General features: G+C 37.2%; 1 protein-coding gene across 3 annotated transcripts in view; it reads left to right on the forward strand.

Moving 5' to 3' along the window:
* MYO1B (myosin IB) overlaps nucleotides 1–20,570 on the forward strand; it is a 112,624-nt gene extending 92,054 nt beyond the window's left edge. The window contains exons 22-31 of one of the 3 annotated variants that reach the window (XM_050340118.1): nucleotides 1,388–1,474; nucleotides 1,787–1,873; nucleotides 4,593–4,679; nucleotides 7,788–7,862; nucleotides 8,271–8,405; nucleotides 9,291–9,397; nucleotides 12,238–12,370; nucleotides 13,899–14,051; nucleotides 14,963–15,090; nucleotides 17,583–20,570. In XM_050340118.1, the coding sequence (XP_050196075.1) occupies nucleotides 1,388–1,474; nucleotides 1,787–1,873; nucleotides 4,593–4,679; nucleotides 7,788–7,862; nucleotides 8,271–8,405; nucleotides 9,291–9,397; nucleotides 12,238–12,370; nucleotides 13,899–14,051; nucleotides 14,963–15,090; nucleotides 17,583–17,706 (1,116 nt within the window). In that variant the 3' untranslated portion in view covers nucleotides 17,707–20,570. The remainder of the gene's footprint in view (nucleotides 1–1,387; nucleotides 1,475–1,786; nucleotides 1,874–4,592; nucleotides 4,680–7,787; nucleotides 7,863–8,270; nucleotides 8,406–9,290; nucleotides 9,398–12,237; nucleotides 12,371–13,898; nucleotides 14,052–14,962; nucleotides 15,091–17,582) is intronic. The other 2 variants (XM_050340119.1, XM_050340120.1) reach the window with 2 other exon arrangements.
* Nucleotides 20,571–20,814: the final 244 nt, after the last annotated feature.

Raw genomic sequence — 20,814 nt, forward strand, 5'->3', positions numbered from 1 at the left:
CCAAAGAATTTAGAGAGAGGAGACCTCTTTACAGGGGCTTGAGTGTGAATAAGTGAGTCTGGTGATCAGAGCGCACATAGGTACATGCTAATCAGGCAGCCTAGCAGCTCCAAAGCAGGATTCTCTGGGACTCTGCCACTGGGCTTATGCAAACTGTAGCATTGGAATGATTTGGTAAGAAATAAGTTGTGATTGACAGTTATTTTACGGTTAACAGGATTCTCAGAGAATAAAAAAAAATTGAAAGCAGGCTTAAAATAAAGAGTTTGGATTGCCTGGGCAGCATGTTACTTGGGTTAAGTCTTCAATTCTCCTCTGTCTGCTAAGAGGAGGAGTGAAAATGTTGAACAAGTAGTTTTTCACTATTGGCTTGTCCTCTGATTCAATTTGCTACAACTTTGCTTCTTCTCTGAGAGGTTTGTATTTTGTGAAGGGATAATCCTGCAACCACTGTAGAGATTTAAGGAGTGATGCTTTAATAAGGGGTAAAAATGAGGTTAACAGCTCACATGAAAGCAGCCGTAGTGCTCAAAGCAACCATTGCTGTCCAGCTTCAGAAAAAATGACCCTGGGCTCCTCTGTTTTCTTATTAACTTTTCTCCACCCTGCTAAAGGAGTCTGTCCCCTCTATTTAAGGAAGAGAGAACTGCCTTTAGTTCTGGAGCCAGTTCCCTTCCTGTCAGACAGGGAAGGGGCTGCAGTTACTAGCTATTGGTGTAAACAGCCCTCTTCTGCCCGGAAGGCTTTAAAGTTTGCCAGCAATAAGCTAACGTAATTTGATTTTGCTATTTTTCTTGATTTTTACTTTGTCTTTATTATTTTGTTTAAATGAGTTAAAAATATCTTTTCGACCTTTCTATTGATGTGCTGTCTTTTCCCATGAGTGTTATTTGAAGAAAACTGGGTTAAAAGCATCATCTTGAGTTATGACTTTCTGTTTGCCATTGGAGAACAAGCTCTTTTGCAGTAGCATTACTGTGCATGAAAGCCTGGTATGACAGCAGCCTTTAGTGTGACCTAAAGCCAGCCGATTTACTTGTGATTTATTCTTTATTGCAGTGTAAATGGGTAAGACATTTACTGTGTGGAGAAGAAGTATTGTTGCCATTGTGCAAACAGGCATATGGATATCTCAAATAATGCAGCAAATCTGGGAGAAAACTGAACATCGAACTAAGATGCCCTGGAATGCCAGTCCCAAGCTGTCTCATGTGCACAGAATCCTTACTGGAACAGCAAATGTTATGCTGTGTGCCATTTGTGAATGTATTTGTTTGAGGGATTGGAGGCATTGTTTTTTTGGTTTTGCCTAGATTTACAGGTTGCAGTGCCTTAGTTTAAAATCATAAAAATCAGTTAGTAAAATAATGTTTTCAATTGCCTACAGGCTCGGAAACTTCTTCGGGAACTTAAGCATCTGAAGCGTTGTAATGAGGCTGCCACGATAATTGCCGCTTATTGGCATGGTACCCAGGTAAGAACAGGGCAATAAATTGTGCCCTTAAAGGTTGCTGTATGGAATGAAGAAGGCCCATCAGGATAGTTGTCTGTGAATATTTGCAGTGGCTTAAGCTGCTCTTACTGCTTATACAGGTGTGTTTTTTTTTTTTAGTTTCTCTTTGCTGCTAACATATTTTAGCTACTGCAGCCTGGGAAGCTGGGCCACGCTTTAATGTTTGCTGTTTGTAGTGACTGGTTTCTTTCTTTCTTCCTTGCACCAGTGGGAACTTGCAGTAACCTTTTCTCTCCTAAGCTTTTCTATATCCTATTTTCAAATGCATCACAGGCACGAGGGGAACTGAGACGACTGAAAGAGGAGGCTAGAAATAAACATGCTATTGCTGTTATTTGGGCTTGCTGGCTTGGATATAAGGTACTTCATGCACATATCACATGCCACCCTTCATTACCCAACAGTATCAACATTTAATTAGTACTAAATAGTGAGAATTAATGACTAATACAATTCACTCTTAAATAATATAGCATGATCATCAATTCCTTCCATTTCCATTCATGCCACCCTTAATAAATCTGATAGCATTCTGTATGCCAGTTTTTTTTGTAGAGTAGGAAATTCTTTGCATGGCAACCAAGTAAAGATTTGCAATAACAAGCCATTAGACTAGATTAAAAATGACTAGACTACAGTATTCTCAAATTAGGGAATGCATTTAACTACTACATGTGAATATGCAAAGCATGATCTGTGGGGGGAGAGAAGGTCGGGGTTTTTTGGTGTCTTCCCCTCCAGCCCCCAACAAGTGCTTTCAGTGACACTGTGTTAGTGATCCATTTGAGATTTTCACCAGGCTGTATAATCTGCACCATGGACAGTCTTCGTCTGCAAGTTCAAAACAACACTATTTTTTTAAATTTTAGTGCTAATTGGTTTAATTGATTATCTGGCTGTGATTTGAACCAGTAAGAAAATTTTAGTAAGTACAAGTAAAGCACAATTTTATGAGCTGGTCTTTTAGCAGAAAATGATGTTAGCTTGCAATTCTAAACTTACAGCCCTAGAAAAATCCCAGGAATTCCAGCATCAGCTGTTTGTTTTCAGAAGCAAAGTCCCACTGAAAGATTCTTGCTAATCCCCAGCCTGTAGTTGTGGGTTATGTGAACATTTGAAATGCTGCTCACTAGAGGTCAAAAATGTATTGGTTTCAATTAGTAAATTCCTAATTTAGTTGAAAACCGTATTCAGTAAATACATTAAATTTAAACATTTTTTCAGTTATTATTTAGGTTGGGGGGCAGATGTCAGAACACCTTGCCAGCTAGAAGGAGATATGTACTGAAATTACATCAGGAATATAATGCTGAGTTTGACCTTGGCTATTTTGATATAAACCTATTAGATTTCTTGTGAAATGGCAGCCCTGGGAATCCAAACAAGCATGTACAAAATTCCCTTCATACTAGAGAGTCTTTGGAACTTTTCAGTTCTAGCTTGATATTTAGGTAATTATACAATTCAACAGATACACAGTTTCCTCTGCATTCGTTTAAGCACAATATATTGAGAATTTATTTCTAATCAGAGTTCCTTTCACCAAAAAATCACTCAGTACTGCAGAAGTGATATTTATTTTCCTAGATTTAAGATGTTCTTTAGAATTAAAAGATACCTCCAGAAAGTGGATGCAATAGTGTTAACTGTGTTAAAGCTCTTCATTTAAATGTTTAGTAGATTTGGACAATTTTTAACATGGCTTTAGTAGTTATTTTTATCAATTGGCTCACAGGAATTTAATGAAAAATTGTCTTCTTGTTCCTTAAATATAAATAGTTGAAATATAGTATATATATATATAAATGATAATCTAAATTGAATCAATATTTGAGAAAGAATTACAGTGTCGGATAAGAGAGACAACTTTTTATTGGTGCGATACTTTATTTTTTCCCAGAGGAATATGGGGAACAAAAGTTTCTAGAAGTTATCATCAGAAATCACTTGCTTTACAAAAAAAAAAAAACAACAAATCCAAAACAAACCAAAAACCAACCAAATAAACCCAAGAGTGAGCCTCAAGTTCCCTTCCTTTTCATAAGACAGGCAAATAGTTAGCTTTGCATAGTTCTTGCATTTACACTGCTGTGTAGTAGTAACTTTTCTTCCCAGCAGATGAGTGAAAATGTAATCTGAGAGTCTACATCTAACACGCATTAACCTCTCCAGCTGCATCAGAAGAGCGTGACTGGCACAGGCTGGAACTGCTGCTACACAAGTCTGATAACTTATAACTTGACAAGTGCAGATATATGGCGAGAGCTGCCGTGACTGAGCCTGTAGTACTGGAACTCTTCCTTTTACTTGAACATTGTCATCAGATAATATTGGTATCTCCTAAAATGCGACGTTCTGTTAGGTTGCCCACACATGCCTCTGTGGTTAAAATAGTTTGCAAATTGCTTTCCTAAAATGGAATGATTGATGAAAGGTAGGTACAGGTGTCTACCTCTTTGTACAAGAGGAATGCACTAGGTTTGGGGACTTCTACCCTTGATTTCATAGACTTCATTTACCAGGCTAGAGAATTTTTTTTTTTTAAATACATAAAGGTTAAAATAAAAAATAACCTCCAGAATAAAAGCCCTCATTACAATGCTGGAAAGTCATCATGACACATGTGGTTTCGGAGCTGATTCTGTTCTGCCCAGGCACTTGCCAGTGAAAGAACTGACTAGTTAGGGAGATTTTAGTAAGTCTTCATTTCCATACGCATCATTTTGATCATGAAACTGCAGGCAAAACTCTCCAATTAGAATCAAGCTATGGGATCCTTACTACTGATTGGGAGTTGGAAAGAGGAGGGAAGAGGAGGAGGGGAATGCTGATAGTAATAGGTCAGACAAAACTCTTACCTGTACATGCCACTTAAACAGCGTCGGAAGCTTTTTTGACCTTCTACGTGGCTTCACACCAATTCACACTGACACCTCGGGTGTTAAAGGTTTAAATGCTGTTCTTCCATCTTTTTATCCCTCGGTTGTAAGTTGGCTGTTTTGTTTGGGAGAGGCCGTTTCCTGGTTGATGTGCTACCTGCATCGGGCTGTCTCTTTTGTTCACTATCTAAACCTTTTAGGCTCGAAGGGAATTGAAACGCTTGAAGGAGGAGGCTAGGCGTAAGCATGCTGTTGCAGTCATTTGGGCTTACTGGCTTGGACTGAAGGTACTTTCTCCAACACTCCCATCTGTCAACATGAACTCAATGAAGCGTGGCATCTTACTAACTCAAGCAGATGTGTGGGTTCACGAGTAGGGATGTGTTTTTTTAACAGAGAATTACATTGGTTTGTTTTGTCATGGACATTGCTGAAAAGTTCATAAGCTGAAGATGCCTCATTTACAGCAGCATTTGGGCATCGGAACTGCAGGTTTAAAGTGAAAGACAAATGCCAGATTAAAGGACCCTATTAGTGTTGACTTAAAAACCTGACCTACATTGGCAAAGGTCCTATCTGTAAAGATTACAAGGATGTATTTTCTTATTGTGACCTGTGCTTGTTTGAAAGGGAAGTAGGGTGGAGATCTATGACTCACTGCTGCTCACATTAGACCCCTGACCCCCATGTCGAGGGCATGACGTAAAGCTCATGAAAGGTGCTGTTGCATCCAGCAGCCTTTTTAGGGCGTGGCATTGCATGCAGTTACCTATAGCTTGTGACAGCCATGAATTCCCAGAAAAATTGAGATGTACAAAAGCCTTCTGTTTTCTGCCCCTTGCTTTCAAGGACTGGTTGGCAAAAGAAAACACATCTGTAATCTGGAAAAATGTAGTTCTGCTCTGTAAATAGACTGTGAAAATGGCATCTTGAGAGGTTTTAGGTCTGTGCCCAAATGATTTACATAACACAGTTTTACAGATGCAGTCCTGAAGAGCTGCGGAAATCTGAATCAGTTTTGTTTGGCTGGGAGTGCCTTCTGCTAATAGGGATATTGTACACTACAGAAGTATAAAAGGAACAATTTATTTGATAATGCAGAGGAAAGTTCAACTCTCATATTCTCATATTCATCCGAACAATGATGAAATGGGAAAAACAGTTAGAGAACATATAATTATATATAATACATGTTAATCTGTATTTAAAAAAAAAAAAAAAGGCATTACAATACATACATGGAAACCAGAGCTGGAAAATACAAAGGAGCCATTTTAAGAAGTCGTTCTGCAGATCAGAATCACACTTTCACAGTTCAGGTACTACTGCCAAAGTGGGTCTGGTTTTATGATTTTAAAACAAGAATATGTCCCTCCTGAGAACTCAGAGGCCGTTTTATATCAAACAGCAACATTTAAATGAAAACTGATGAATGCAAAACATTTAAGGAACATTAGAGCAGGAATATGTTTCTGCCTGTCTGTGGTGTGGTTTTCAGTGCATTTGTTAAATAACATAAGTGGCATTTCCAATTTGTATCTCACCTGAAATACGCAGATTTTTCTGAATACAGCCACAGTCTGTCATTCCAGTACATCACTGTTACCACAGGTAATTTGATGGCAAAGTATTTTCACCCATGACATATAAAGCTGAAGATTTAAAGCTGATACAAATGATCGAGATAAAATCATTAATTATTGAGGATTTGGGGTTTTTTGGTTTTGTTTTTAATTGTATGATAAGTAGATTTTAATAGCATTTGTGGTAGTTGGCAGATTTAGGCTTTTCTGGAGCAGCTTGCATTTCTCAGTGCTTGCTTTGCAGCTTCCTTGCAGCGCCAATAGGATGTGTGGGTGTATATTAGTCCCTTTGTTCCAAATTAATTTACCCACCCTGCAGCTTACAAAGAATAATATAAAGCAAGATCATTAAAGAGAGACTGTGAGAACATGGTCAGATTTGGAATGATTGTGGTTGGAGTGGCTTTGAGTGTGTTAATTTCCATCCCTATATAAGTAATAAAGTATGTACACTAATTACAGAGAACTAAAGCTGGCAGTAAATGAGCGAATAAGAACTCTAATAATTTTTCTTATAAATAAAGGAGGAAAAAGTTCTGTGCTGAATTTGCATAGAACAATGACAGCTGAATGCTGCCAGTTTTATTGATGCACCTTAATGCATAATAAGCAAAACCTGCTTATCTGTGGGGTGTTTTTAATCCCAAAATGGTGACAGATTCTTGCTTTCCAAATGCTGGCTTATTTTAAAATGCATGACAGTCATCATGTGGTGGAAGGGGTGCCAGAGTAAGCCAAGGAAATTCTTTTCTATTAGTTCATGTGGGGTTTTATTCTATTGGTTTCCCTTTATTTTCTGGTTACAGAGAATCCAGCAACACACAGTGAGTTAGCTAAAACCACTAAATGTTGCTGTGGGGTGAATTATGCAAAGCCACAATGTTTTCCCTGGGTTTTGCCCAAAACTCATAATAGGTGTGTTGCAGGCTGTGCCAAAGTTTGAAAAAGAGAGTTGGGGGATGTTTCAGTTGCCTTGATGTGAACCTGGACATCACATAAAACTGCAAACCCGTTGGGCTCTCTCAAATTGCCTTCTCTGAATTTCGATGTATGCTAATCAGCACTGTTCGAAATACAAGGGGCAAAAGAAGTACTCTGAAGCCTGCCTTTCCAAGCATATATTAAAAATTAGTATCACCTGCAAAAATTATTCTCATTGATCACTTTTTTAATTTTTTTTTTTAATAAATTTTGGGAGCAAATACCAAGCTTGCTGACATTAGGCAACCTTTGTGTTGATTCTCTGTTCTTATCAAGCACCAAAATCTTATTTTTGTTTTGGAATGAAGACTGCTTGTGTGAAAAGAGCTTTTTCTTGCAGAAGTCTGCTCTGAAAAAAAAATCCTTTTTTTATTTTAGAAAAGTCTGTGTATTAAGAATCTTAAAGGTGAAAAATCAGAAAAGTTCACCACTTAGCCCTGTAATTAACATCAAATCAGTGTCACTTCGGACACAAGAAAATTATATCACTGAATGTACCTCACTTTTTCAGTCCAACTTTATGCAAAAGCCTATTGAAAATTGATTAATACTGTGAATTCAACAATATTTGAATCACTTGCCTTTTTGGAGGGAAGTATTTCAAATTCCTCATTAAATTTGCAAATGGCTGAACTCAGGTCAGCCGAGGTGTCTTTCAGACTTCTTGTCTGTTTCATACATTTTAATCCAGGTAATGTTCCTATTTCAGAGAACCTTTTGCATGCATTTATGCTTGTTTTAGTGTTTTCTACCATAGACCTTTATAAAAGAGTACCTGTGCAAACAAATCCATTCTTTGTATTCACTTTGAGGGTTTGTTTAACTTTCCAGGTCCGTAGAGAGTACAGGAAATTCTTCAGAGCCAATGCTGGAAGAAAAATTTATGAATTTACCCTTCAGAGACTTGTATGTATATATCCATACAAAGCACATGTACATTTTCTGTCTATTAAGTTTTTTATTTTCTATCAAATGTAACAGCTGTGTTATGGCCTTGATAGTCTTCATAAGGAAATATTCAAGCTAAGCATATGGAAAACTGACAAGTTAATATTCTGACATTGTAAAGAAAGGATAGTGATAGTATTTGTAGGTGTAAGAACGGTGCTAAGTATTTGCCATACTTCTGTGATATCTAAATCTGCAGTTCTCAATATACCTGGCTTTTTAAATCCCTATTCAGGTTTATGAGAGCTGAGAGTTGCAGTTTGGTAACTGTGCTTTTTAATCACAGAGCATCTGCTTTTCTTTCTATATTTCAATAACTTTGATATTTGAACATTAATAAAACATCTTGCTTCAATTTTATCACAGATGCAAAAATACTTCCTGGAAATGAAGAAAAAGATGCCTTCTTTATCACCAATAGATAAAAACTGGCCAGCAAGGCCTTACCTTTTCTTGGATTCAACTCATAAGGAACTAAAGAGGATTTTCCATTTGTGGAGGGTAGGACACATTCCGGTCCAGTCTGTACAGAACTTCTTCACGTGATTTTCAACAGTTCATGAAGGGGCTATTTTTAGAATGTATTTCCTTCCATTCCAGCCAGGATAATTTTATTCCTTTGGAGGACGTATGGTTTTTGATCATTATCTTTGGCCTGAAATGGATATAACTATCCTGCCTGCTGCTTTCTGGGGCTGGGGAGAGAGGTTTGCTTCCTGCCATCAGCTTTTACATTCACAGTTAAACAGTATGTCTGTTAATTAATAGTTTGTAATACTTGTGTCCATGGCCAGGATTGGGACTAGCTCTTAGACCAACATTGGAAGTACTGGGTGGAATTTTTTACTTATGAGCTGTGGTTAGCTGAAATTTGTTTTGGATCTTTGGATGGAGAGAATGGTGAGATCTGTACGAGTGCTGATGGGACGTTTTACTGATCTTGAGGGGTATGTTTTCTGTGAATTGTCAAGGAACAGTTTTCCTTTCTGAGCCTGCAAAATTCATCCTCTCAGCTGAGTTTTTTTTTCTTTCTCTCCTTCCATATAAACTTCCACAATTGTGGAACTGTCTGTATGTTTCTGCGAAACTTTTCAGCACAGTTGTCCAGTGACTTGTATCTGATAGATTAAGCTCATGTTCAAGTGCAACGTGCTTACATGAGATGTTTTATGTATTGTTTTTGGTGTAATTCAAAAGTATCTAGAATGGATCTAGAGGAGAAAAACACCTCTGCTGTTTGTTACAGTGGCATGTAGGATGGAGCTGAGTCACTTCAGAAGCATACAAAGAATGTGCATCTTGAGCAATGAACAAACATTAGTCTGTGGTACTGTTGTGATTGGGAAAGATAATTTTATGGTTTGTTTAATGTATCTTGTTTTGTAGTGTAAAAAGTACAGAGATCAGTTCACAGATCAGCAGAAGCTTATATATGAAGAAAAACTGGAAGCAAGTGAACTTTTCAAGGACAAGAAGGCTTTATATCCAGCCAGGTAATGACTGGTTCTGCTGCTTTTAGTGTACAATAAATTCAATATCCTTACATAGATTCAGGAAACTAAACAAGATTTTGCTTTTTATCTTTAGCAGAAAAGCACATTTTCCTCGTTTGACAATGTTCCTTCATCATTTTACTTTACAATCCTGAAAATTGACCTCAGTTTGCTTCTTAAATGTTGTTGCAGCCCACTAATCCTGTGCCATCAAGCACTTATGTCCAGAATCCATGATGATTTGTTGTTCTAACTCCCCCTGACCTGTTCACATCGTAAAAGTTTGAAGAGCTTGCAGAAGGGAATAACTCTGACCCTTTCCTCTAGCTTCCATCACTCTGTTTCCTGCAACCAATAAAGGTGGAGTGAGCTGAAAGGCTGTGACTGTGTCACTCCAGGGAGCTCTTCTGTGTTCAAACTTAGTACATTCGCCATAATGCTCTAAGGTGAAGACTAGGTAATGTAAGAGTTACATATATTGGAGTATATGTTTTTGAAAGGAGACTTAAAAAAAAAGCTATTTCCATTTTAGAGGTTTTTTGTTTTCTTTTGGTTTTGTTTGTGGGTTTTTTTTAGTGATGAGAAATTTCTGCAAGTAAGTTTTTTGATTTCTCAGATTACTGAGTTTTTAAAACTGACAAATTCTTGTCATTGCTATCTGCAGAGCTAGCATTACTCGAGAGTGCAGTACTATCTGATTTTATTGAAGGAATACAGGTTTATTTGTACACAATGAAACTGACAAAAGATAGATCTGATGTCCTCGAAATAAGCTGATTTACACTTTTAAGTGAATATGAGCTTAGAAATTGTGTTTTTCTTGGAAACAAAGGTCTTGTCTGTCTCAGGAGAGTTCTCTCTTAGAAGCCATAGTTTGAACTGAGTAGGAACAAGGCACTGTAGAGTGAGAAGCAAAATTCAGCAGAGGAACAGGAATCTGATGAGAGCAGTTCCATGCATGGACAAGCTCTTCTTAGTTGTTTGGGTGTTTTGTTAGTTTTGGTTTGTGTCATTTTTTATTGAGCCATTTCCCCTTTTCCTGTAATAGGCTCAGGATATGTTTCTCTTTTGTTTCTCTTCTTCCCTTCAGTAGATCACTTATTTAATGACTGTATAGGGTAGATTGTGGTTTGCTCCTTGTTTGCTTTGGGATGCCTTTTTATGCTGCTGGGAAAAGAGAAAGGTGATGCCTTTGGACTTTCTAGGAGGAAGCAGGGGGTTTTTTTGCTTTTAGTCAGTCTGCATCTGATTGGTGTAGAGATCCTTGGGAAGGAAGAAATTCTATTTATATCCCTAGTTTGGTACTTTTTACACCAACACTGAACAGTGAAATATTATAAAGTAGTATATATATATATGTATATATATGAGTTATTTTCATCCAAGACATTCTTAAGTGGCATGTGTGATAGAAAGTAACTGTTGATTCATTTCAGTTTTAGCTTGTAAGTTGTCATCATTTGGTTAGGGACAAAGTCCACAGGGAATGTACTGTTTTGGTGACTATAATTTCATAATGCTCATTAATAAAACAACAAAAGAAAACCCCAAAGCCCCAGTGTGGTAGAAAGTTGGAATGCCTTCCTCACTCTGCACTCATTTACAATTATTTCTATCTCTTTTTGTCTGGTATTCAGAGCTGATTAGCTCCTACTGTTGTTTTGTTGTTTTTTTGGGGGGTAGATTTTTTTTAAATTGACCTAAGGGTAAAGGAAATTACTGTGTAAACTTTCTGATTAATTAGTCTGATAATGATTCATAGGATGTCACTAATTTTATGTGTATAATATAATTATTTAAGAGAAGAACTTTTTGTGAGTGCTAAAATTCCAGTACCCTTCCTTTTCTCTCCCATCTATCTCCCTCTGTTCCAGAGATGCAATTGCAAAGGCACTGCTGTTCCACATAATATATTCATTTCTCTTGGGCTCTAGTCTTGGCAAAGCTTTGCATTAGTGCTTTGACTGTAATTTAGTCAAAATGATTCCTTAAATTCACTTGGTAACAAAGCAACCAGTGACACTGTCCACCAATTCTTAACCTATAGTGAAGCCCTTGCTTTAACTCCCTGAGGTGGATAAAGATGGGGGGATATGCAGGCACAGCAGGTCTTGACAAAGAGCTGCTACCTGTTTTACAAACAACAGCGGATCTTGAAGGTAAGTTCATGTCCTTCACTGAAGTCCTGCCTGTCAGTATTAATACTGTGTCAGTCCTACTGAGGTTTTATTTTCCGTTTTCACAGAGACTGTTATTGGGAGATTTTAAATCACAATTGATTGCATGTGCAAGGGTGTACTTGTGTCTGATATCCATAGCAGTTTGGCCCATTTAATTGGAAAATGTTTGCAGAACAAGGAGGAAAACATCATATTCTGTCTTTGGTGATAGCTTTCTCTCTATTCGCCAACATTGGGCTGTTAGTGTATATAAGATTCTGTGTCTAATACACATACCATTTCTTTCCTCTCGTCCTTTCTCCTTTCCCCTGGGATAATGTGCTGGGAGATTTATCCACATTACTGTGTAGCAATTCCCATGCTATCTTCTGCTGACACACTGTGCCTGCATGGCACAGATTGATGCCAACACCAGAGTGAACAGGTAGAAAAGGTAGACATTGTCAGTAGAGGTTTCTGGTTTCTTAAGAGTATTCTCTCATTAGAAATGAAGCAGTGAGTGACTTTCTTTGGGAGAGGGTGTGTCAAAGTCTAAGGAAGCTTCTGGCATTGTAGAATCATTGAAAATATTTGGCTCTACGAAGCCTGTGATGTTGTCAGGAGGTTTGCATCTTCCCTGAGGTGTTTAACTCATGTTTCCTTTGTCCTTCTGTTGGGCAGTGTTGGACAGCCCTTCCAAGGGGCTTACTTGGAGATCAGCGAGAACCCCAAGTACAAAAAACTTAAAGATGCTGTGGATGAAAAGATCATTATTGCAGAAGTTGTGAATAAGATCAATAGAGCCAATGGGAAGGTAATAAAACAGAATTGCTATATCCACAAGTATAGATAATTTTTGTTATAAATACATTGAGAGGGAGACTTAATTTCTGTTATGTAACAGTCTAAGGGCAAGACTGGAAATGCTGGATTTCTGTAGATTGGTGATTTTAAACACTTGTTTTAAATTTGCATGAAGATTACTCAAATCTTGTTTAGCTTTGCAGTTTTCAGTGATTTTTTTTTCCAACAAAAATGGTATATCTCATCAACTGACAACAGACTGTGTTGTATATGCAGTCTCTGTACCCAGCTAAGGTCTTCTGTTTGCCAATTGAAGTAAATAAACATTTAGAGAATATTATTCTTGTTCAAGTATTTAGAAAACCTTTCAAAGTCCACACTGTCACTCCAGCTACTGATTATCACATTTTATTATCTTTTAAAATTATGAGTGGCATACTCTGCTAGCTTTGCCTGTCTTCTGATTGAAATCAAGAGCTCTTTGGAATGAAGAGGCAAGTGTCTTGTATCATTTGAATAAAGTTATTAAATATGGTGGGTACTTTTTTATTCTGCCAACACAGAACTCATTTTACATTTAAATTATACTTATTAAAACAGGAAGTATTATTCTACTCTAGTAAATTTAATTGCTTTCACTGTATCTGTCTAAATATTAGAAGTAGTAGATCTCAACTTTTCAGACGTAGATGTCATTTATGCATTTGCAGGAGTGAAATTAGGTTGCCTGTTGTTGATGCCAAGTTAATTTTCCGGTTTAGAAGAAAGTAACTAAATGAAAACAGTATCTTTCCTATACTTGCATTGGCTACAGCTCTCAAGATTGAAAAAAAAATATTAATGAGCTATGGTTCTGTGTGCTTAAGAGAGCTACATCTTAATTATAATCCACATTTTATTATTTAAAATTTTACAAGAGAAAAAACTGTATGTAGATTAAGTTCTCATTTCTCTTTCTTACAACTTTCTGTGACAAATTCAAGAACACACATTCCATGCTTTAAAAATATTTGTCACTTGAAAATATGAATGCTTATCCTCTGAAAGAGTTATTCCAATAGATAAAGGGAGGATAACAGAACACTGAAAATACCTGTGTGATTTGTGCTGTTCTGCAACATAGTTTTGGTGAATAATGGTCAATATTGAGGCTTAGTGGTGCATTAGCTATCACTGAAGAAGTGAGTTGGTTTTCCTGGAGACTGACAGAACATGAGGAATGAGGTTATCCTGATTTGCATAGTTTCAGAGTTTCACCTTCTGAATTTTATAACTGTGAGCTAGTAATTAGAGGAACTGTTTATACCTAAGCATATGTGCCAAAATGAGCTAAGCTTCTTAATCTATAATTAGACACATAAATAAATATGACCTGATTTTAACTGATCTGCAGTTTTTACTGAACATCAAATGTTCATGTTTGCTAATGTGGGCCAAGCTTTTTAACTCTGTGAACTCCTTGGGGCCTTAGTAGGTGCTCAGTGAAGACCAGTTTTCTTTTCGTGTAGATAATGATTTGCATTTTTGCATTTTCACAGGCTACATCCAGGATTTTCTTATTAACCAAAAATAACGTTCTTCTTGCGGATCAAAAAAATGGAACTGTCAAGTCGGAGGTTCCACTGGGAGATGTTACCAAAGTGTCCATGAGCTCCCAAAATGATGGTTTCTTTGCAGTGCACCTCAAGGAGGTTGGTTACAAATTCATAGCACAATCATATGACCATATTTTACATGCAGTGATACAAAACACGTCTGTTAATTATCTTGTAGCACTAAATCATAGTGGTTAGACTGTAGGTTTAGGAGTTTATCGAACTTTGTCATATCTGCAGAAACTTTGATTTAAAACTGCTCAAACCAAATGGGAACAGTTATTACATTATGAACAGTTTTTTACTTGTGAAAATCAGACTTCATATTTCACTGTAGCCTCTTCAGGATCAGAGTTTTCCATTTGTACTATGGTTCAGTTGCCTTGTAGCAGTGTTTTCCTTACACATACTGGCAGAATATTTCTCTCTTCTTTATAGGATGCCAAGAAATCCACGTTAAGGCACAGTTAATTTGGTTATTTAGTTCTAAAGAGTATTTAGTTCTAAAGAGTTCAGTGCTGTATTTTCTTCACTGCGCTGTTATCAATGCTCTGCTAAAGTCATTAAGTTGGCATTTATATTTTAGCTTAAATGGATTTGAAGAATGTTATCTACAGTGTCTTCTCATACTCGCCGCCTTCATCCTCATACTGGTGTTAGTAATTTGTTTCTATTCTGTTTCTATTTGTTTCTGCAAATATTGGAAGCTTGCTGTGGTGTATCCAAGAGGTGGATATGGAAATGCTAGAGTTCTGTAGGACAAATAACAGTGACTCCTTTAGTGTCAGAAGGGATTTTTTTAACCTTTCTCAACTGGTTTGTAGATTGTTTGAGAGCGACTTGCATTTTGATTCTATACACTGCGCTGCATTCCCTGTTCAAGTCACAAGACGAAAGATTGTTGTTTCATTGAACTGGGAAGAGAAGACTCTTTGTAAAACCTCCTGCTTGGCTGGCAGTCATATTCAAGGTTTTGGTAGTCCTAACTACTTTCCTTCCTGTTTCAGGGTTCAGAAGCAGCTAGTAAAGGAGATTTCCTGCTCAGCAGTGATCACCTTATTGAAATGGCCACTAAACTTTACCGCACTACTCTCAGCCAAACCAAACAGAAGCTCAACATTGAGATATCTGATGAGTATGTTTCTTGTTTGCTTAAACGTGGATTTGCTTCAATGCAACATGCTAAGAAATCAAGTGTCTACTGTTAGAATAACAAAGCACTGTTGTGTAGCTAATACTTCTTTTCTCTTGACAGAACACTTGTAAAGAAGGATCAAATTTTCAATGTGCACTCATTTCTAGTATTCATTTTCTCTCTTATTTCCTTGAAAGTCATTAGAGAAAATGTGCTTTCTTGAACTTTCAAATAGGGCTGTGAAACAGAAATGCTGCTGTAGAAATAGTTAAGAGATACTACATTTGAGAGAACTGTTTTGTGTGTGAGTGAAAAGTTCACAAATTCCTACGAGATAATTATGGATTAGAGTGGACACTAGATGCCAAGTTCTACTGAAAGCAATCAAAACAGAATACAAAGCTTCTCCCCAACTCGGTGATGGTGCTAGTAATATAGGTTTTTAAAGCTCTACCTTCTCTTTTTGGAAGGTGAAAAACATATTCTTAAAATTCCTGCTGATGGTGTTTGAAACACCTATTGTTGTTTGGGGCTTTCTGGTTGCTAAAAAGCTTTCTTTGATAAAAGAGTTTGCATCTCAAATTAGTATTTCTTTCTGCTTGGTACAGTTTCATATTTTGTCCTTAAGTAAGGACTGCACTTGTGGTGTTTGTAGCCATGGAATAAAAGTGTTTGTGTGTGTGTGAACTCCTAAAGCTTGCTGAGTAAGAGTCCCTCACTTAGTCCACTATTGTCATGCACTCCATTTGTTCTGTGAAAGGGCCCCTCTTTTCAGTAGTGTTGATTTGGTAGGTTTATTCATTTTGAATACAGAAGAAAATTTGGAACCTTTTAACAATAGTGAAGTAAAAATTCCTGTAGGCAAAAACTGAACCTTTTATCTGGCTGCACCGCATTGTGTGTATTCTAGAGTCATGGTAGTGAGTACAGTTGGTATCTATTCAGATTTAAGGATTTATTTAAAGGCTAATTTTACTCTTTCCTTGAAAATAACATCTGCCATTTTCCTTTGTTCTTTGTTGCCAGATGTCATTTAATTTGCTCAAGGGTGTGTGTGTTTTTAGTCTCTGAAAGAGTGCAGCTATCCCCAGTAAGTTTGTAGTTTAACGATGGCTACAAAGGAATAAACTATTAAAACAAAGTTTAAGCATGCATTACACTAGTCTGGACTGCCTGCCTGCCTTAGGTCTGGAAAACAGCCTGCTTCCTGGGAGTCTTGCTTTCTGGGATGTGTTTTTGTTTCTTGTCTTGCAGATTAAAAACATTCAAGTGTGTATTGCTTGTATTGAGTGTATCCAGACTAAATAATTTTAAGCTGTTTGATGGTGAAGCAGAACTCTCTTTCTTCGTGCAAGAGAACATTTAGATACAAGCACAGCTAGAGATTGAGAAGAAAATGGGAACAGCGGGTCTAGGGAAATGCAGAGTTGGGGATGTGATGCTGGCTGTGAGGCCTGCTTATGTTTTCCGGATGCCTGCATGGCTGGGAGCGCTGAACAAGTCCTGAGTGTCTGGACTTGTGCAGCAGGAAAGCGGGACCGAGGGGCAGCTCAGCACAGCAGAGGCCACTTCCTCCCCTGAGCTCTGCCGTCAGCTTGATTTGTGGCTTCCGGCTGCAGAGCAAATTCTTTGAAGTTTTTGGCCTCTGCTGGAGGACTTTTTAAGGATGCTAAAAGGGAAAATCGGCTGTATTACAGAGGACTTTTTAGGTCAGCGATCACTGCATGTGAGCCAAAAGGCAGCACTGCCCTGTTCATTGCTTTTAATCTCGCTACCCAGATCAGTGAGAGAGGTTTGAGGCTCCACAGAAGCCTGCTGGGGGTGTGGTTTTTTTTTCAAAGCAATTCTCCACATTCAGTGAAATTTCCCTTCCAGTAAAAAGTGAGGAGTCAAATCCAGATTAATTTACCCTGAATTGCAGAAAATGTCTAAATTTGGAAATTGCTGGGAAGGAAGTGAATTCTCCCGGTTGGTGAGCAGGGGGGCCATAAAGACTAACTAAGGATTGGACATATGTGAGCTGCTAAAATACCAGATGTACTAAATTAAGCATAAACCAGAAGAACAGTGCTCCTGATGTTGCTGTAGAAGTATTTAGCTTACTTCCATGGAAACAGAGAAGTTCCTTTGGCCAACAGTGAAGCAGTTGGAAGTAGTCATTGCTGCATTTCTGGTACATTAGAAATTCTGGTTTAAACTACTTTTTTTTTTTTTTTTCTAAAGGAATAGCAAACTAACTGTTGTAAAAAGTCCACAGTTTTAAGCAAAAGGCAATAATTATTAGATACTACCTGAAGGAGATTCAAGCTGTAACCTATGTCTTTTTTTTTTTTTTTCCTTTTTTATTCCCTGATTCTTTATTATTAATACAGAGCTAAAAATTACATCCTTTGGAGTGATGCTTGGAACCAAAGGGAAGAGGCTTCTGCTTTTCATGTGTGTGGGGTTTTTTTCCCACCTTTAACTAAACTTTATATTATTCTCTCTCCCAGGTTTCTGGTCCAGTTCAAACAAGACAAAGTGTGTGTGAAGTTCATACAAGGCAGCCAGAAAAACGGCAACATCCCAACTTGCAAGCGAAAAAACAATCGGCTTCTTGAAGTGGCTGTCCCTTAACTGCAGCTGGTGACTCTCCTTTCATGGACTTGTTTCTTTGTAATAGTGCAATTTTAGTTGTTTGGTTTTGCTATTTTCATCCCTTTCTGGAGCTGTTGACGGCTAATAGCTTTAGAAACCCTTGGCAAAACACTTGATCAGTTGACTTTTTCAATCTTCTTGTCCATGTTTTAACCCTCAAAATGCAGATTTTTATCCGGTGAGGTGTTTTTACCAGCTGGCACATATCTGTCACACACGAATCATTCTCTTTGTTTAGCGGTCATATTTTAGCGCAGCATATCATAAACCCACATATTAATGATGAATTACTCGTATTCCTTAGTCTAGAGATCCGCTTAACAGGAACATGGCCTTGATGCTTGATGGCCACCAGTGCCCAGTGTCTTTTTATACTGACCTGTTCAGGGGCTCTGACAGGCTCCTCACACTTCCCACTGCTGTGGAAACCGGCAGATCAGAGGCTGATGCGACAACTCCTGTAGTTCACACTAGGACCTATGTAACTCAGCCTTTTCATCAGTACAGCACAGAAACATCTAATTCTGCAAAACAGAAGGAATATGTGATTATACAAACAGCTATATGCATAATGTTATAGTAAAAAAAAATGCAGACATTTCGAAACAGCATTTTTAATTAGGTCAGATGTTTATAACAATTTTATGAAGTAGAAATCAGCAAAACTTAAGCAGCGCTTTTTTTTTTCCTTCACGAAAGCTATACAGTTCAAGGCATATTTTCTGTTCTGCTTTTTTTCTTTTAAATTATTAGTTAAGATTAGAGCCTGAAAAATGCAATAGTATTCGTAACACAAGTAAATGCTAGTTATTTAAACAGTTAGTTATCAAGTGAAAGGTTTGAGCCTTTCTTTTAAATATTGGCATGTACAATGTGCAATAAAACATACGTGACATTTTGTGAAAATTATTTATAATACACTTTTGTGTGGAAGAGAGAGGATTGGTGCAGATTGCATAGACAATGTAGGGGTTAAAATAGATCTGTGTTGTTAATTTGCAGTTTTTAGAGTGTACACTACAGTTGTCAATTTGGGAAGAATACTTTAAAAAAATCCTTAATTTGAGGGTCTGTATATAAATAGGTATTATGGTAATAAAACAATTCTAATTCTGTGCTGTTTGGTACTCCTGTGTTATAACCATATTTTTGTACTCCAGACTCTTTTATATAACTTGTGTGCCTGATGTAAATGCGTGCACAGAAAATACAATCAAGAGCCGCATTATCAACCTTTCAGTGTAACTGATTGCACTTAATCTTTGTAAGCCAGAAGCATTAGTTGAAATCCTTAAGAGGAGAGATGCTTTTCTAGATAGAAGTAACTACTCAAGTGAAAGGTTTGTTGGATGTGACTGTTTGATTTGTTGATGCAAGGACAGTGGAGGAGGCACATTGTATTTTTGCAGTCTGATATAGGACAGGTTAAGACCCTGGCTATCTGATGTGCAGTGCTGGAAGTCCAAGCATAAATAAAAGAAAGATGAAGAAAAGTTCATAGTCTCATTACTCTCCTGGTGGTGAAGTGATGCAGTACTCATGGTCGTGAAGGCTCCTCTGGGTAGTTCAGTGCTATCATTTGTTCTCTGCATTAAAACATCATTTATTGCAATAGATGTTCGAGTGCTAATGGTCGTCAGTTTGAAAAATACAGCTGGTTTGGGTAATACCACATTCTGCTTGGGATTAAACAGTTTTGCTATGATTTGGCTACAAAACAGTTGTTTTAACTGGTTGCTTTAATGTTGCTATTAAAAGTCCAAGCATGTGACCTTGAAAGGTGGGAGTAAATCAAAAGCTGTATTTCCCAAACTCCATGAAAATGTTGCGTCTTCCTTATAATTGTAGTTTGAACTCTTCTTCTAATAATTGTCAGGTTAATAGTTTAACAAAATTTAAGTAATTTTACATGTTTTGTAATTATAGAAGGTTATGAAGGAAGTTTTAGAATCGATTTGTAATGCAGAATTGATACTTGAAAGGAACTATTCCATTGCCTTAAGAAGACAGCACATAGTAATGCAGCATTTAAAACTCCTAAATCCTGTATTAGAATTTCTGCTTGGGAAAGATTGGAGGGTTTGTAAAACTGTTCACTGCCTTGAAAACTTTACAGTAAGAAACACAAGGAGCAAATTTTGAAAATAAATACAAAAATAAGGAAAACAAACATTTGAAATCTGATGTAATCCTGTAGTTGTTTGCAGTTAGGAAATGGGAGAGTTTAGATTAAGAACACCTGGATAATTGGCCCATCAAATTAGGGTATTACAGCATAATGTTAGGATATTTGACCCATCCCAGCCAGACCCAGTACACATGCCTTCTATTTTTTTGATCTTTGCAGCAAGTCATAATAGCTATAATAGCCATAACTGCAAAAGACTGGAACAGGGACAAATTCCTCACTTTGGTTTCTTTTGTTTCCTTTCTTTTTCTGGACCTCTACAATTTTTATCTTGCATATTACTTTGTGAGAATTACCTTTTGACTCTTAATATTTCTCAATGTATAGAGCAAGTTTTGCTGAACATGAATTATTAGATAGCTAGGAGAGCTGTAGTATCTTGATGTTTAGATTTAAGTATCTAGGATGTCAAAAATAAAAATGCAAGGTCACCTAGCTTTTTTTTCTTTCTTTTCCTCTATTCTCTTTTATAAGTGTCTATCCAATGGAATTGTAAAGAGAAGGCTATTCCTCCTATGGTGCTAACCTTACTTTTGCATCCTTTTACTTTGTAAATGCTAATCTTTCATCTCAAAGCTGGGCAAGGATCATTTAAAAAATGAGATTTGTTGCATGATGCTTTCTAGAATCAAATAAAATTCTGTTCCTAGACCTATGCTTTCTCTACATCTGTATCTTTCTTACTGCAAAAAGAGCAGGTGATTGGGTTTTAGGTTAAATATACACAACAATGGTGTGTGACTTTGAGAAGAAATTTTTATTTGTGATTCCTTAAGAGGCAGAACGTCATCTTCGGTGATCCACAGTAACCTCTTTCAGTCCAGTTCTTTAGTGTAAGTCTTTCCTTGACATAGTTTTCACTGAAAATTCTTCATACTCAACCTTTCTAACATTAGGGT

The sequence above is a fragment of the Myiozetetes cayanensis genome, unplaced genomic scaffold (genome assembly GCF_022539395.1).
Source record: "Myiozetetes cayanensis isolate MyiCay16 unplaced genomic scaffold, myiCay2020 scf9, whole genome shotgun sequence".
NCBI classification, from domain to species: Eukaryota; Metazoa; Chordata; class Aves; order Passeriformes; family Tyrannidae; genus Myiozetetes; species Myiozetetes cayanensis.